The 18,294-nt window shown below is 32.1% G+C and overlaps 1 protein-coding gene across 1 annotated transcript in view; it reads left to right on the top strand.

Annotated features, from left to right (window-relative positions):
- Positions 1–18,294, top strand: part of Nrx-1 (neurexin 1) — a gene marked incomplete at its 3' end in the record, with an annotated part of 337,998 nt that overhangs the window by 153,934 nt on the left and 165,770 nt on the right. The window contains 1 exon segment of the mRNA NM_001145740.1: positions 12,876–13,019. Coding sequence (NP_001139212.1) covers positions 12,876–13,019 — 144 coding nt within the window.

The following is an 18,294-nucleotide window of genomic DNA, read 5'->3' as shown; positions in this document are numbered from 1 at the left end:
TGATTCTTGCTCTAAAGAGCTTGTTTCTCTTTCTTTAGAGTATTTTTGAAAAATTTGATTTATTTATTATTTCGTAATATTCGAAGATGGACATTAGATTGAGAATTATATACATAGCAGATGTTACAAAGAATAATAGGATGGAAATTAAATTTTTTTGGAGATTATTGATTTGAAGAAGAATTTCTTCATTTATTCAATTGATATTGAACAATAAATAATCGTATTGAATAAAATTCATTAGAATGATAAAAAAGTTTGAGCAAGTCGTACCACCATGTAGGAATTCACAAATTTATTAATACACGTAGTGGAAAAACTATGATATAAAAAAATACGTGTTAAAATTAATCGACAAAGGGAAGAAACTACAACTTGGAATCCATTTTGCAACCCTCAAATTCGCCGCTTCTAATTGGATCCTCCGGACCTTACCCTTAATTTCCCGCCATCCGCCCGTGATTTAATGTCCCCTCCTCTCCCTCGACGGTTCCACGCCGGTGAATCGAACTTTTAACGACGGAAATACGTAATATTTCATGGGGATGAAACTTTGAGCCGGCGTGGATCGCATCTTATTTTCCCGGAATTTCGTTCAACTTCTTACTTGCTTAACGAGTTCTCCGCGCAAACTTCCTTCCGGTAACAAGATCCCTACGAAACCGACGAGATCAAGCGACATGTAGCTATCGGCGGATGCTATATCGTTACATCCAAAAAAAAAAGAGAGAGAAAGAAGAAGAAGAAGAATAAAAGAAAAAATGGACCGAAAAGGACGAATAACTCCTCTCGAAAAGAGAAAAGAGAGAAGAAATTAAAAGAGAATTCTACTTTGACACGTATCCCATTAATTTCCGATCGAATCCGTAATTTCTACCGGGGATAGATCGAATATCCCGTCTTTGGTTGGCTGGGAAATCGGCTTTATTGAAAATTGCCCTCGTACCCCGCCCGCTATTCCGGCCTCCTTTCGTCGGAGGACGTAGCCGGGATTAACTCGATAATCCTGCGGATGTATGGAGGATACAACGGGAAGGAAATAAATCGAACGACGTCTTTAGTACACTTTTATCCTGGTGATCCATCGAGATTTATTAAACGAGCCGGATCCGGACTCGATACACTTTTATTCGCGCGTCGATCGCGCCGGTCCTCCTCCCTTTCCCCCGATTAAAAGCTCCCTCCCCCTCGAGATAATTTACTTTATTGGCCGCTCAAAGGAAAGCATCGTGGGATTAAAGGGGGACACATCGAGGATTTCTTGTAATTTTTAATTCACTTATTAAGGAAATTATTGATATTGATCCGATTATTGGAAAGAATTTAATTGATCTTAGATTTGGGAATTGAATCAAAGTATCTTGATACAATGGATTTATTTTTTTTATTGGGATAATATAAATGAGTTCTTAAGTGATCAGTGAAACAGATTTGAAGGATTGATTCCAGAGATTATTGAAGAGTCTGATGTATATCGAAAAATCATTAATTCAAAATATTTTTGAATAAAATTTATAAATAATAATTCTTCTGCCAATTATTAAACAAAATTATTAATTTTTTATTTTCTTTGCATTTGCATTTTTGATATCTTTATTGCTATGTAATATTATAATAATGTAATAATATAATAATATTAATACAATAATGCTGCAATAATTTTATATTCTTATTTAAAACTTATTCGGAATGAAATACGTTTAAGAAAGGAGAAATGGAAAGTCGATAAGCAAGGAACTAAAATGAAAAAACGGGAAACAGCTTAAAATTGCACGAAAAAGAAACTTCTCAAGTTATTTAAAACTGTTTTCAACTGGTGAAAAGGTCAGGAAATATTGGTTAGAATCTTACGAAGCTGAAAAGGTCAGATGTTCGTATTATAATTTACCGGATTCTCGTGGCAAGTTGAAAATAAAACTTTAAAGGGGCTTTAAATGTTTATCGAAACTCAGGATTATTGGTTAATGTGGTTCAACTTGAAATTCCCATCCTCAAAAGGAGACTCGTATTTAGATCTACATCTTCCTGCATATAAATGACGCTTAACTACAAGCTCAAGTATGGATCAATGATCCAAATAAATAAATTTTCATTCAGGATACAAATGAACGGATCACTTTCATTTCTGATTACCACGAATTATATATATTAATCAATCGAAGATTAAGATTTTGTCGCGAGACAAAAGCACTGGCCCAGCCCAGGTGGAACGTCAGAATCGTGATTTTCCATCAAGGAAAATGCTTTTACTCTCTTCCTTCCTATTCCCTGCTCGACGACCAAGGCCGCCATCCATCTTTTTAAAAAAGCAGGACAAAATAAGGAAAACAAAGAGAGGAATAAAAGGGAGGGCAAAAAGCTGAGGCAAAGAGAATGGAGAAAAAGGAAACAAAGGAGGAAGGGGAATGAGAAGAGGGTATCGAAAACTTTTTCACACGTGATGAAGAAGAACGATGGTGAAGAAAAAAAAAAGGTGAGAGAAGCAGGAGGAGCAACAGGAAGACGGGGAGGGAAGGAGAAAAAAAAAAATTAAAAAAAAAATAAAAAAAGGAAAGGAAGGGAGAAAAATGCAAGAGTGTAGCAGTAGTGGTGGATGGAAGCTTTCGACTTCCAAGATGAGAAAAAGTCTTCGTTCCTCCGGGATCTCGTTACTCCCGTCCTCGAAGCTCTTCCAGAGATTACTCGGCTAATCCCGCGTGGACGAGGGCGGGGGACAACGAGGACATCGTGAGATGAGATCGAACGACACCGTTAATGCCACTTTTATCGTCTCCCAGAGTCATCGGAATTTATTAAAATCTCTCTCTCTTTCTCTCTCTCTCTCTTCTCTCATTCGTAACTCTCTCTCTTTCTCTCTCTCTCTTTCGACCAAGCCTGGTTATTTCACTCGAATAAAAAGAGGGAGGGCTTTTGCTCGCGATCAAGAGCGTAACTTCCGGCTTCGTAAACGCGTTTTATAACGCGGTTTATTCTGCACCGGTGCATGAATATTTTAGCGAGCTGTGATAACACTGTGACGTGGGGGGGAAGAGAGGGAGAATGAGAGAAAGAGAGGTAGAGAGTTTTTTATTTAATTTTTATGCGGTTCCCTCCCGAGGATTTTTAGTTGGATTTTCATGTGTCAAGCGTGAACGGGAATTTTCATGAATGCAGAGATGTTTTGAGTTTTGACAGTGGTAGGTGCTCTCGTGAATTGTGGAATTATATTTTTGTTATTATTAATTCTCTTTCATGTATATATATATATATTTATTTATTTTAAGATAGATGTTTAAATTATTTAAATTATTTATATTGTTTATATGAAATTGGTTATTAATAAAGTGAGGAAAAATGGATTGGAAGAGGTAATACTTTATTTTAAGCCGGGTGGTAAAATTTATCGTATCGTTTTTTTTTACCAGAATTGAAATGTGCTTTTTCACGTGTATCAAGATGAGATGTATTAGTTTGCAAAAAAAAAAAGTGACATCTGTGCAATTTAAAAAAAAAAAAAAGTAAAACAGAGAGAGGACAGATTGTATTTTCGAGGACGGTGTGATTTTATACAGTTGAATAAATTTTAATATCGTTATTCTGTAAAAATAAGAAAAATATCAGATTTTAATATCTGACTAGATTGTTTTGTCGTATAATTTTCACATTGAATAATTATTCTTGATCAACATATATTGAAAGATTTAAGTACATAATAATTTTAAAATATTAGTTAGATTTGTATTTCTTTTTTTTTATATTTATAAGTTGGTAACATTTCTGTGACAAAAATCCAGAATATTACAATTGAATTTTCTCCACATGATAAAAAGATACAAGATTGTAAAAGTTTTTAGAAAAAGAATCAATCTTTTATTTTCCTCTGCAATTTTTATATGACATTAAATTCATATCCATCTTTATTCAAAAAGATAGTTTTATGACAGAACAAAAAGAAGTACATTTGTTCTTCAAGATGCTGCAGAAAACAAAAAAATTCCATTATGAAAAAGATAGGAATTTAAAATCTTTGTATATCACATTAAACATTGATTATCAAGATTGATGTCTTTTTTTGTAATAATATTTACAATCTTATCTTTCCTTAAGTTCATTCGCAATTTCTTTTTCTTTTCAACAAAGCAAGATTAATGAGATGAAATGAATTTATAATGATAAACTTGCCATTTATTTAAATGAGTAGACGAGAGATTATGAATGAGTAAAAAACATATTGATTAAAATTTTACTTTCCACGTGTTTATTTATATAATAAAATATTGTCTACAAATGCAAGTTCAATATCCATTTATTTATTCATTTTAATATATTTAGCATAAACTCTATCAATATAATTTAGCTTGAAATAAGATGAAATATTATATAGATATCGTTTCAAATACTTCATTAAAAAATCACGCTCGGGATACGAAAAGCAAAGAAAGTGATAACGGATTTACATTTAATTCGATGCAAGGATAAATGATATTTATTTATTTATTTTTCATATTTGAAATGTGGCATATAAAAATATTCAAGTAAAATAAAAGATAAATCTCTATTAATTAATATTAATAATAAAAAAAACGTGCGTGTTAGACTTTTTAATCTTGATAATTTTAAAAACTATACGTAATAAACCGTGTATATTTTAATATTCTAAAATATGTTAATTCTTCAATTTATCCAATCTTTTTTTTTCTTTTTCCTTTCACCTCTGTCTCCGAAATATCGTCATTTAATAATTCAACCATCTCTTTCCTGCTCTCGCACCTCTCTCACTTCCGCGCTCACTGACCTGTCGCAATGTCTGCACTGGTCAGAATAGAATGCCGAGGTCAGCGTCTTTTTACTACTACGACGTGCGTATTTCCGTAGGAAAAAAAAAAGTAGGTCGTGCCGTTTTCAGGAATTTCGAATGCCATTCAATGTCCCGGCCCATTGAAATAGACCTCTTCAAGACGTCTATTCTGGAACGGACTGTGATAACGATTCGAAAACGAAATACGTTTCAAAAATATTTTAACAATTTCATATTCTTCTTGCAAATGAAATAACTAATCTTTATTTATTTTGTTTGAAAATGTTCCCTTTCATTTACTCATTGACTAGTATCTCTGTAATAATAATTCCTTTAATTCCAAAATGAATAATGCTTAAAATTTTTACTATTTTTTTCTAAAGAAGATTGAAATTGCTGAAAGATGATTTCAATAATTCAATCAGATTCCAATAATAGGCTTAAATAATATGAAATTTTTCTCTAAGAATCACTTCATGCAAAGTATTAATTTGTGAGACACTTCTTGATCTGTCTTCTCTCAGAATTGAAACATCTGATTCCAATTCAATTATCCATGATTCTAATTGAAAGAATTCAAAGGATTTTCTTAGAAAAATTTCTTACAACGATTAGAAATTACAAATCGTCGAAATTGGTCGCCTTTATGGGGGCAAATTTCCAAGATTCAAGATCATAAACGATTTTGTTAATTGCTCTCTCTGGACGTATACGTGCCATTTCGTTGGCGTTCGAGCTTACTTGGCCATTGTCTTCCACGCGTGCATCGACGGAGTTTAGCCGAGAGATTTACGGTAAAACGGGTTGTGGGCGTTGGTACGATTGATCGTGAGAGTGCGCCAGGTGCGAAACTGGGAGAGCATACCCCTCCGGGGAAGGGCCACCCCTCGCTGACTTCCTAATGAATGGTGGGCGATTAATACGGATTAGTAACGGCATGTGTATCGTTCGTTGCCTCGCATAAAGGACTCCGTGTCTTTGGAAACGTTCATTATAGATCCGTTTGCCTAGGGAGGGACGAGTGTGCTCGCGATAAATTGGGGAATATAAACGTTGAAGGTATGGTATGAAAGTAGGAAGTCGTATCTTGTGTTTTATCCGGGAAAATTTCGAGCAAAGTTGAAACGAATAATAAGAAATTGAAATATCTTTAGAGAGAAAATACCATGTTGGAGGATATTATTTTATTTGATGATGTTTGACAAACTTGTGTTTCATTCTTTATTTTTCGTTTTTTAAAAGTAGATTGAGTTTTTTTTGTACTTTGTGTATTTTATACTGTGATAATGTTGAGAGTTTGAAATATTGTTCTTTATGTATTATATTTCAAAAAGAAATTTATTTGGAAAATCCTCCATTTCCTAAAGAAATATATATATAATAATTTGATTGATATAATCTATATCATCTTGGCAAACTTAAGTTAAATTCTTTCTATTATATTCTATATTAATTCAGAAAAAAACTTTTGTCAAAACTACAATGGAATATATATTTTGACAGTATACATTTTTCAAGTATTCATATGTAAATGATACAATTTTATACAATTTTTCTTTAGATATGCATTTAATTTTAATATTTTCATTTGCTTTCTTATAAATCTCACAGTTTTGGAAGTTTAACATAATAATGACTAAACTTCCAAACATTAATTATTACTACTATGCAAGTCACACTTTGTAAAACTCCCTATAGAATAGTTCAAATTGGTATTCATCTTCATAACAATTCCTTTTCTAAAGAAACAATGCACTAAGGGAGGTATTAATATGCACTGTGAAGAGAATTATAAAAAAAAGAAGTCTTAAATAGTAAAATTTAAATATTTAACATCGACAAAATAATTATACAAAGCTATGATGTATAATATAATCCTCTACTAGAACGAAGATTATACAAAGAAAGATATTTTCATTTGACAAAGTTTAAACCTCAATGTAACAATTAGACTGAATAATTTCAATTTAACCACAGAGTATTGTTTTACTATTTGCAAATCTTCATTATATTAATGATTAATGGAACAATTTTGAGAATTACAATAATTTGAATCAATAACATCAATCCTTTTCCTTTTGTTCAATCACAATAATCAAATTCTAAAAGAAATAATCAAAACAAAATTCCAAATTCAAAGAACAATGTCACAATCTTTTCTTAATCCATATCCTTTCTTAATAATTCATAATAAACCTTGTTGTGAAAACCATTTTGTCGATTAGCAAAATACTTTCACAATACCGTATCAACACTCTACATAATGTTATTAGATCGTGATATAATGAGCGTCAATCCGATTACCAGACAATTATCTGAGAGGGATATTTTCTCGAAGAATCGATAGCATCGATTGAAGGCGGGAAAATTATTCAATAGCCAAGGAACCAGGCCCAATTAGCAGCAAGCAGGCCACGGTTAATTACACGATACTTACGTTCTCCGTTGGAAATTACGGTGAAATCGAATGGTCGATTTAGGGAGTCGCGAGATGGGGCGGCAAATGGGCCCCAATGGGGCAAAACCGTGGCTAAGCGACACACCAATCTGCCGGATATCGCGTATAATTATCACGGCTCGGGGATACCGGAAGATCCGGCATTTTATGGTGATTATCGGAGGAAGCGTCTTCCATTCGCGTTTTAGTTTATGAGTTTACGAGTTTCGAGGGAGAATTTAGATTTTGCCCCTTTGAATTTACGATTTCACTCTGACTCTGGGATGATGTAGAACTCTGAGTAGAGTAGAAAGTATGTATGTGTATGTGTGTGTATGTGTGTGTGTTGGTAAACGATGTTGTTTATTTTATCGTTTTCTCGATATCGAAAAATCTCCAGGATTCTTATATTATTTATACGATTTTTAATATTCAATTTTTAATATTCCATCTCTGTTCTACTTCCAACATTTTAGATAGGGCAGGACAGAGTAAAAGAGAAAACTTTCTCCCTCCTCTTTTCAAAATTTATCTCGAGCGCAATTACAAGGGGCAAAATTAATAACCCCCTCCCTCCCCAATATGATCGAATGGTCTCCCGCGAAAACTCGAGGTATCCCACAAATCCCAGCACGGGGAAAGAAATTTTGCCGTCGAAGTTTCTTCATCAATTGAACGAGTCCGTGATTCGTGGCGCGTGTTCCACAATTAGTCGAAGCCGGTGGAAGACTTCGATCCTCCGAGCAACCTCCTTTCGCGGGGAGCAGTTTTGCGTTGCTCGACTTTCCACTCTCTTCTCGAAGCTTGAAATCGCGTGCTGAAAAGTTCTCCTTCAGCCACTTCTCCTGCGTTAGACCGAGCCGCTGTCTAATGAATGAAGAAGCGTGTTGGAGCAAGCCGAGTTAGCGTGAACCGTGTTTAAAAGGGGGCCTGCCATGCCCTGTGGTAAATTGGCCGCTCTTCCGTTTGAAATTTATTTTCCTTCTTCCTCCTCTCCTTTCTTTCCTCGTCTGCCGGAAGTTTCAAGAAGGGTGAAAGGATAAATCACTTATCTTGATGCATAAGAGGCTGTTTTCAATGTATTGGCTTGCTCGACGATACGTATAATCCTCGTGTAATTAGGTCAGAGTTAAAGAGGATTATTATTATCATCATCATCATCAATGATAATTTCGGTCGATCGAAACCTTGAAAACAATGGGATGGATTATAAATGTTGTGGTAATGATAAAAATATTAATATTTTTAATAATATTGTCAATATTGTTGATCGTGTCGTTGAATATTTTAATTATTAAAATTGTATCAAACATTTAAATATACGATTTATAGAATATAATGCTGAGAAATGAGTTGTTTCATAAATAAGTTGATTAAAAATCATTATTATATTTGTTTTATTATTTCTTTGAATAAATCATTTAAATTGTGACAAATGTTATCGTTTCAAATAATAATAGAAATGTTTATTCTAATAATCACAGCTTATCACGAACTAGTTTTGATATATTCATGATTCAGTAAAATACAGATTGATTTATTCTTATTTATTAAAATTTGGAGGAGGATTGGATCATCACGTAAGAAAAAAATTAATATGAAATAATATTTTCCAAAAATTGCCTCAATGAATTTTCATTTACATTAATATAACAATTCATTAAATTCTTCGACATTACATCATTTTGCTCCAAGAAAAAAGAAGAAGCAATAATCGCATTGAAATACAAACAATTCACATTTTTAAAACAAACCGAGATTATTATCTTTCCGTTAAAACGCTCGAGGAGTTGGCTAAAAAAAAAAAAAGGCCAAGAAATCGACCTCAAACTTATCCACTATTCTCTCCACGAAAAATCCAAACAAAAGGAGAAGCGAGGTCGCATCGGGGCGACATCAAAGCGCCTTCCTTTTTTCCTCCCGACAACCTCTCCACCCGTTCAACGAAGCCGATGCAAACCGTTTTCGTTTAACAGGATTAGATCCCAGGCGTCGTTTCATTTACCCTCTCGCCACTTTTCTTTCGTGAATAACGGTTAAAAACGAGAGAGAGACAGAGAGAGAGAAGAGGATCCTCGAGGATTTTATCCTTCGACGTGGCTAATGACACTTCCACGCGTGTCTCCTTCTTTTCGACGATAAAAGAGGAGAAAAATCGTGTCCACGTTTCTTCGTTGTGAAGGCAGAGGACAGGAAGCCGTGGGGGATGGCGATCTTCCGCCAAGCTTCCCCATCCGTGAAAGTGTCTTTCTTCGGTAGGTAGACAATCGCAAACAGCTCGACGATCCTCTTGATACTCGTGCGAGCCACCCTCTCGTGGAGATTGAAACGAGCAGGGTCAAGGAACGTGCAAGTGAACAATGTCGTGCTATTAAGTGGAATACTTCGGATGGAGGAGGTGTATTTCTGACGTGGTGCATGGGCTTTAGTGAAGAATTTCGAAACGAGGGGAGAAGTTCTCCAAGAACATATAAATAGAAAGAATAGCTTTATACATTGAATTTTATATCGATAAATGTAGCAGATAATAACTCTTAATAAATACAACTATTATTTAAAAATCAAAAATTCTCACAAAGCAGAGTGAAATCATAAAATCATCAATCAAAATGAGGATAAGAAACAGTTCTTCTTAAGCTATCTATAACTTTTAAAGAAAAAAAATTGTAATAAAAGATTGGCAACAAATATTTCTGTATCGAGGCACAAATTTTCCATAACTCCTGGAATGTTGCTCAACTAATTGTAAATCATACGTATCCCATTGCATTCCTGGATGAGCCGCATCCCATAGAGGATGATTTGCGGTGGTAATGAACATTTCAATCGGTGGCTCGGTGCATTCAAGCCTGAAGAGACGCGATTTGGCGCTAAGCCAGGGTCATTAAAAGCCCGTCTTGCGACCTTTTTGGTCTGGCCTTGCGTCGGTGCACTTTTGTTTGGCCGCGCCATCACAATGGCAAGATGGAAAATAATGAAAGAGAGAAAGAAGAGGGGAGAGATCTCGCAAGGACGCGTATTCGCGGCTACGTAGGCGAGATCAGATGTCTTGAGACTGAATTAAAAAGCTCGAGCTATTGGGGAGAGGAATAAAAAAGGAGGAATAAGGGAAGAAGCGCGCCCTTGTTGCTTTTAATTAAGCTCAACTTGAAACGGATCCATCTTCGTTGCCCCTTTGTGGATCTCGAGAAAAGGGGGTGTCTTTATGGCGTTTAAGATATCATCCCTTGGTGAGGGATGTTTCGATTGAAAATTGAGTAAAGGGATGAAATTTATCTTTGTTGGATTATTGGCGATAAAAATTATGGAAATAATCGTTGGGAGTCGATGAATTTTAATCTGCATGGCAATTTTAATCGATCAGTATTGATGTTTAACAGTATGGTAAAAATCTATATATTTCTAATAATAATTACATTGATGTTGATCTGGTTAAAATTTTTAAATAGCGAGTCAAAGAGGATAAACTTGAATAATTTCTAAATATTGTTATAAATAAATATTTCTATATGTATTTATTACATGGAATCATTCATTATTTTATTAAACTCAATAAAAATTGAGTATCTCTTTCAGAAAAAGAAAAAAATATAAAATTTCACGAATAATCGATTACAAGGAAGGAGATTTCTAATATTATAAACGTATCTGGAATATGTATGCAAGTTGTATTACACTGGGTATTGTGTTATTATCGTTAATAAGAGTTGCTTCCGTGATTAAAGTCTTAACTATGCTCATAAATCATCTTCTAAAATATCGAGTCTACCTTAACCTCCAAAATGCATGTCCACCAATAAGGAATATAATATCCTTGTAATGAAAGGAAGAGGAAGTACGTTCCGCTTGGAGCCTGCTAGATTCATCAGTAAGGCTTCCTTCCAGATTTGAGTCTTAGATGATAGGATAATAGAAGTCAGGGCAGAGGATTACCTGAATTTGTATTTAGATGAAGACTTTCGAGGTTGCTATTTGATATTCATCGTATATGGTACAAGTATAAGGACAGTTGTCATAAATTATATAATGCCAGAATCAATCATAGGTTTATATCTTAATATGGATTTTATCTGTGACGTGATATCTTTTACATAAGTAGTAAAGCAGCTAATGTTTGATAAAGGAAAGAAATATACACTTTAAACTTAAAATCAGGGATTAGGAATTCTAGTTTATCCACAATTCTCCAGTAGATTGCATACTAACAATCATCAAGATCAGGATTATTATTATTCAAAATACAAAACTGCTCTGTAATATTTATATCAGAGATAATGTATATAAAAGTTATTTTATCTTATGTATCTTATGCGTACAAATAAATCTACAATTTGTTTTAATCAGAATTTTCCTTATTGAAATAAATTTTTACTTAAATAATTATTTAAATAAAGTTTTTTATTTTATTTTTGATTTATTGATATTTGATTATACTATAAATTACTTAATATTTGTTATTTAGTATTGAATAGTATTTATTTGAATAATATAATTATAGAAATATAAATATATTTTATTAATTTGTCATTTAAAATAATTTTTATTCTCTATTATCACCTTCTAATGATATTAATTATTCGAAATAAACATTTCCAATAATTATAATTTGTATTTCTTTTAAATAAACCATGCATACATTTTTAAATTCAATATTTGCTTCTCTTTTCAATTTTACATAAGAAATATAGAAAGTATTGTTTTAAATTACGTTTAAATTATTCAGTAGAATGTTCATTATTACGAAAAAAAAAAAAAAAGAAACTTCTCAGTCGTTGAGGATAAAATTTAATCAGTTACCATGGTAGAAATTCTAGGTACAAGCATAATCCATAAAATTGGATTACTTTCTTAATGGAACTTTCATGTGTTCAGAAATTTAACATTTCCTTTTTTTTTTTACTTTTAAATAGAATACGATAACATTGCGTTACATTTTATAAAATTATGTATTAAATGGTTTTGAATTATTTTTAATTTATTATAATTATAAAGTTATTTGATCTAGATGAAAACAATAACATAATTATATTTTTCAATTAAAATTATTTTTCTCTGAAACAAATTCTCTTATGTTCATACAATAAATATTTAATTGTAATTAGCAATGTTCTTTTTTAAAATAATACAACAAGTTTTTTAAAGCATTGTATATTATTCAATTCTATCAATTTAATTAAGTTTCACTAAATAAATTTCTTTTTCTTCATTTTTTAAAGAATATATAATAGTTCTTTTAAATAAATAATAAATATATAAATAATATTCATAGTAAATTATAAATTAATAAATATAATTTAAAAAAAATATCATATAATCATATAAAGAAATTATGTATAATGTCATCTAAATGTTATAAATTATTTTTTTTATTTTTAGCATATTAATCATGTAAAATACATACATTTAACCTATTGCTAAATGTAAATGCAACAAATCTTTGACAATATGCATTGCAATTTTCCAATTACTATCCTCACTATATTTGTTTTATTAATTATTTCTAATCTCGTTTCTAATCCTCACTATATTTTTCTATGTGATCTGATCTTTTAAGATATTATCATATCACATACATTTGTTCTGCACTTTGCATTTATAATTTTTCTCCACCAATATAATTAAAATATTTCATTTAACCGTGCACAACTCGTTTTGTTACAGATAAAGCGCCTTCCGAAGCTTCTTTCAAAGGAACGGAGTATCTCACGATAGATTTGAGCAAAGGAGATCCAATTTTGAGCACACAGGAAACCGTTAATTTGCAATTTAAAACAAAACAACCGAATGGCCTTTTATTTTATTCCGGTAAGTTATTCTGATAAATTTACTTGGACAATATTCAATAATTTTTATTTCGTTCAAACATCAAGTTCATTAGATTAAATTATACATCAACAAGAAAATATTTCCATTTTATATATATAAATGTATTTTATATAGAAAATTTTCATCGAACTTCAATATAGAGTTCATTAGAGCTTATATTGTTTGATCCATGGTATTTCTTATAAAATGTAGTAATATTTTCATCTTTTTTATTCTATTATCTATAGATATATGAGACAAGCATTAAAATAAATAGTATTTTAGCATTTGTTTTTATTTAAAATCAATAGAAATACTTATATTATTTAAAATTTCATTTAGTTTTTTTAAAAAATTGTTTAAGTATCATAAGAAGTAGCAACATTTAAAAAATTTTAGATTGCTTTTAGATTGCTAATTTTAAAGAAGAATTTTTTGTTGAAAATTTATCTAGATTAGAGTTTTATAATTGGTAGAGTAGATTAGGAAAATGTAATCTTTAAATAAATAAATATTGCAAAAATTTGATTGAAATATAACTCAAAAGAATCATATCAAAAGAATAGATCATTATCAATATCAATATCAATATCATTTGGAAATTTGCAATAAATACAATAGATATAGAATATTTTGATCATTTGAATGATATTCAATTTTAAATACTGCAGGATAAAAGAAAGGTTTCAACAAATCCTCTTCAATAAATTTTTTTTTGTAATTGTATACTTCTGAAAACATTATTTCCATATGTTATTTCTATAATAATATTCCTATAAATAATATCATACAAGATATTTTGATTTTAACAATGTGATTGAATCAAGATGAGAGATTATTTGAATCTTATAATGGCTATACTTACAATCACATTTACAAACGCGAAATCAAGATTAAGCATTCTCAAGAAGATTCTCAAATGGATTGATGAACTAACCTTTGATAGGTAAAGTCGTTTTATGAAATCCCTCTAAATTTTAAACACATCCTGTGAATTTCGTTCCCTCTCTGTCGAAACCTCTTGCGGCTCTCACATGAATTAAATATACATGGAACTGACGAAATATTCGCATTGCAGTCACTGCTTCTTACTAGCTCTCAGAAGGCACTAGAAATAAAGAGAAAAAAAGAAAGTAAATGTCCCTAGCTTCATGCTTCGTTGTAAATTGCTTCAAACTTGTAGATGCCCCGTCTGTGACGAATTATGTTCTCGAGGAGGAAGTTAAATTTTTTAAACGTCTCGTCGACGTGAAAGAGGATTGTATGGTTGAAAAAACTGTATCGATCAATTCTTTTCTCAAAAGGAGAAAAAGAAATATTTTTAATTTTTAATAATTCGGTTAAGAAAATTTGTTTACTCTTTTTGTTATATATCGTTCCGTTATTTTTTATTCATTTTTATTATTCACACACATTAGTTCTACCTGTACATAATTTTCTCTTAATAAGTTCAATTCATTTCCGTTTATTTCCGTGTGATCGTATTATTATATGAATTTATTCATGCGATGAAAATTATGGAAAGCGAGTAATCAAATTTGTAATTATAATATTGCTCATTCACCGAAAAAACATTTTGTTATCTTACATTCTATTAAATTCAATAAGAAATTTTGATTTCTATTGACTCCAATAGAAATCAAATTGCGAATGGTTTATTTTCTAAAATTTGAAAAACTAATAATCCTGTATTATTTAAGAATTTTCTATTAAATAATAATTTATTAAATCTGTTTATTTCAAATTGTTTTAAAATCTTCTTATTAATAATCATTAATTTGATTAGAGGGATTTGATTAGATGACAGAAAAAGATTATACGCTATACATAATTCATTTTATTTTACAAATTTCTTTTGGATTATTTTCGTTTCGAAATTTACAAAAATTCTTTTCTAAACTAATTAATTATAACAACAAACACAGTACAAATCTAATTAGTCTGATTAATCATCACAATTTTACAAATTGATTTCGAAAACCCAACTCTGTTTATGATAGATTATAATCAACAATATTTCCTCTCTTTCACTTCGAACAGACACCAATCACAATAGATTCTACAATCACAAACTATTTTTTCTCTTTTCTCATTCTTAGAATTACCCATTCTAATAACCTAACTCACCTCTTCGATAAATATAATCCACCATTGTGATCAATAATTTCCAAAGACAAACAGATTAACCACTTTCTTCCATTCGAACATCTTCAATCGCAACCCGATTTTCAAATAATAACAAATTATTCCATTTCTCTTTCTTCATCCCCTGGAATTCAATTCTCGACTCCGCCATTGTATTCGACAACAACGTTTCCAAAGACACAACCGTACAAACCGATTTATCTTCCCTCACAAAGGGGGGATGATCCACGACAAGAACCAAGAAGGATCTCGCCAATGTCACATAGATCTCGCGGCTAATATCACGGCTTTCAGTCCCGATAATTACGGAACCGTAAGTTGGCTTCTTATTGACGTCAAAATTCCCCAAAGGAATCCTCCCCCTTTCCGATAACATATCATGCCACCCCTCCGCCTCGGTTGGATTTCGTTCCTGTGGATATGGCCAATCCAATATCTCACACCGTGATCTTCCAACCCCCTCCCACCCCATCCCTCTTTACCTCCGTTTCTGTAAATAGCAGCGGATAATCGCGGGCATCGGAGAATTGGAAGAAGTAGTGGACGACGATAATTGCAATTAGGGTCGAGCCTGATGCTGCTCTGCCTACTTTTACACCGGTTGTTGGTGTCGATACAGTAACCCCGATTATCGAGCTTCGAGCAGTTGCTTTGGAGGATTGGGCGATATGTTACGAGTATGATATGTTTTCTTAGTTAAGGGGGAGGGAGGGGGTGAGATTGGTATCGGTATTTCGCGGTTTGATGGATGGGGAAGGAATTAGAGAAATATAGGGGTATTAAGAGAGCGAGGTTTTTAGGATAGATTAACGAGATTATTTCCTGTTGATAGAATTTTTATTGCTCGTATGTTCGAAGTTTGTTAGATTTTATTATTTTTAGAATTCGTGTGTGATTATATATTTATAATATGACACGTGTTTATTATTTTTTTTTCTGTGACATAAGTATTCGAAATGGTTTTATTCCAAATTTTTGAGAAAATCTATTTTTTTTTCAAATTAATATTAGCTGTAGTTTATTATAATTATATTTAAACTGTTTAGTTTAATTTTCTTTTCACTAATTCATTAAATAATTTCTATTTAATAAATTGTTTCAAATGAAATTACAACTGCATATTTTCGGTATTTCTAAAATTGATAAATCTGAGTATCTGAAACTAATTAATCGTTGATAAAAATACGTTGAAAATCTGAAATTTATTTCTCTTCAACATATTGAGTTTTTTTAAAAAGCTACGTATGATTAAAATTTTATTCGGAGGGAAACGAAAAATTTAATACACGCAAGGAAATGATGAAAATGAAAATTTAATTTACTGTTTTTGTCCACGTTACTTCTTGAACAAATTATTCCATTGATGAGATAATTTCATATCTCTCTACATACAATTTTTTTCATTCCCTGTTAAATCTTCTTTATATTTATATTTATTACAAATATAAAATTTTTTAATTCCTCTCTATATCCCTATACGGATTAAATGAAAAATTACAAATATAAATATCGTATCGTTTTAACTCACGTTATATTTATATTTGCCTAACTTAGACATTCAAATAATTAGAAATCTAAAAGTTATTAAAGATTTATTCGTCCCCATACGAAGAGTAAGATATACAACCAAAAAAAAAAATATCCAGAAATTGGAGAAGTAATTTCAACGCATAATTTAACGAACGTGAAACAATGCGGGGGAATAGCCGCGACGAGGTCACGAGCTTAAATTGGCGAAGCTTGGTGGAACGCAAGAGATGAGAGTAACGCAAGTAGGACAGACGAAAAATAGTAAAAGTGGGAGGGACGAGCACGGTGCTCGCATGAAAGAAACGAAGAAGTGCTCTCGTCGAGAATTTATGCGACTCGATGGAGCATTTGAAGTGGCGTTACGAGATATCACAGGTTTACATAGAAATATTCCTATATCACTGAAACTGAAAAGTGAATCATAACGAATCCTCGATATATTATAGCGCATTGTTTTAAATTGGAAATACTTGAAATACAAAAGAATCTTAAATTGTCCAAATTCATTCGACAAGAGGATTTAATGCGATTTATCTTCCAAGTGTTATCCGCAACGTGTATCTCAATTAAAAGTTTATTTGGATATTTATTTCATTCGATATCAAACCGACGATATCAATTCCAAACATTACCAAACATTCTGCCAAGTTCGACTCGTTGAACGGATTAAATCGTGGATAACAATTCACCACGGATTATTCCTCTCCTCCCCCCTTTCCATCCTCTCCAAGACGTCTCAGGCATTCCTTTTGATCTCTAAACATCTCGAAACTCTTGCCTGGACATCGGCTTGGACAAAAATGTGCATAATTTAAACCTGGTTGACCATCGGTATAGCTTATCTGAGAGAACAAATGAGCGTGCTGGGGCCGGATACTGCGGAGAGTTCGGTGGAGATGCGCCGTGGCGAAAGTAGAACGTGCCCTGTGCATGGACGAATTCATCTGTGTATAGGTGTGCACGTGAATCTGTGTGTGTGGATGCGTGTGTTACAGCATTGCGGAAAGTGGTTGCGTGTGTACGTGTGTACAGGTTTTCGAGTTCACGGTGCCGCAGCCTCCTCCTACCCTCTCCCTCCCCTCCTCATCCTGTTTCCATTGCGATGCGGCTGCACCAGATAGCAGATGTATCCTCGAGATACTTATCAGCCAATTCTACTTCTGTTTAATATCTTTTGTATTAATCTGTGGCTAAGGGATGTCTTGTTCGACTAATTTATCCACGCGGGGTTGGATTATATAGAGAGCGCACGTAGGAGGATTTTCAAATGGCGATTTTTATCGGATTTGTTTTGAGAGAGAGAAAGAGAGAGGAGGGAGAGAGATGAAAAGTGTATAATTTCATTTTGTTTTTGGATTAGAGTACATGGGAATGGAATAATGAAGGGAAGATAGATAAATGATTGTTATTTGAAAATTATTGTGACAAAAATAATTGTAATTGTTCTGATTGCATTGTTTGCTAAAATTTTAACGCTAGATGATACTTGGTTTTAAATTTTTGCTTTCTGAAATAAACTATAAAAAATAAGATATAGCTTGGATTTCTAAAAAATTTGAAAATTTTATTTAATATTGTTGTTTTAATTAAAAATTTCTTT

This window comes from Apis mellifera, linkage group LG5 (assembly GCF_003254395.2).
Source record: "Apis mellifera strain DH4 linkage group LG5, Amel_HAv3.1, whole genome shotgun sequence".
NCBI lineage: Eukaryota > Metazoa > Arthropoda > Insecta > Hymenoptera > Apidae > Apis > Apis mellifera.
This window is presented reverse-complemented; position numbering and strand designations above follow the sequence as displayed.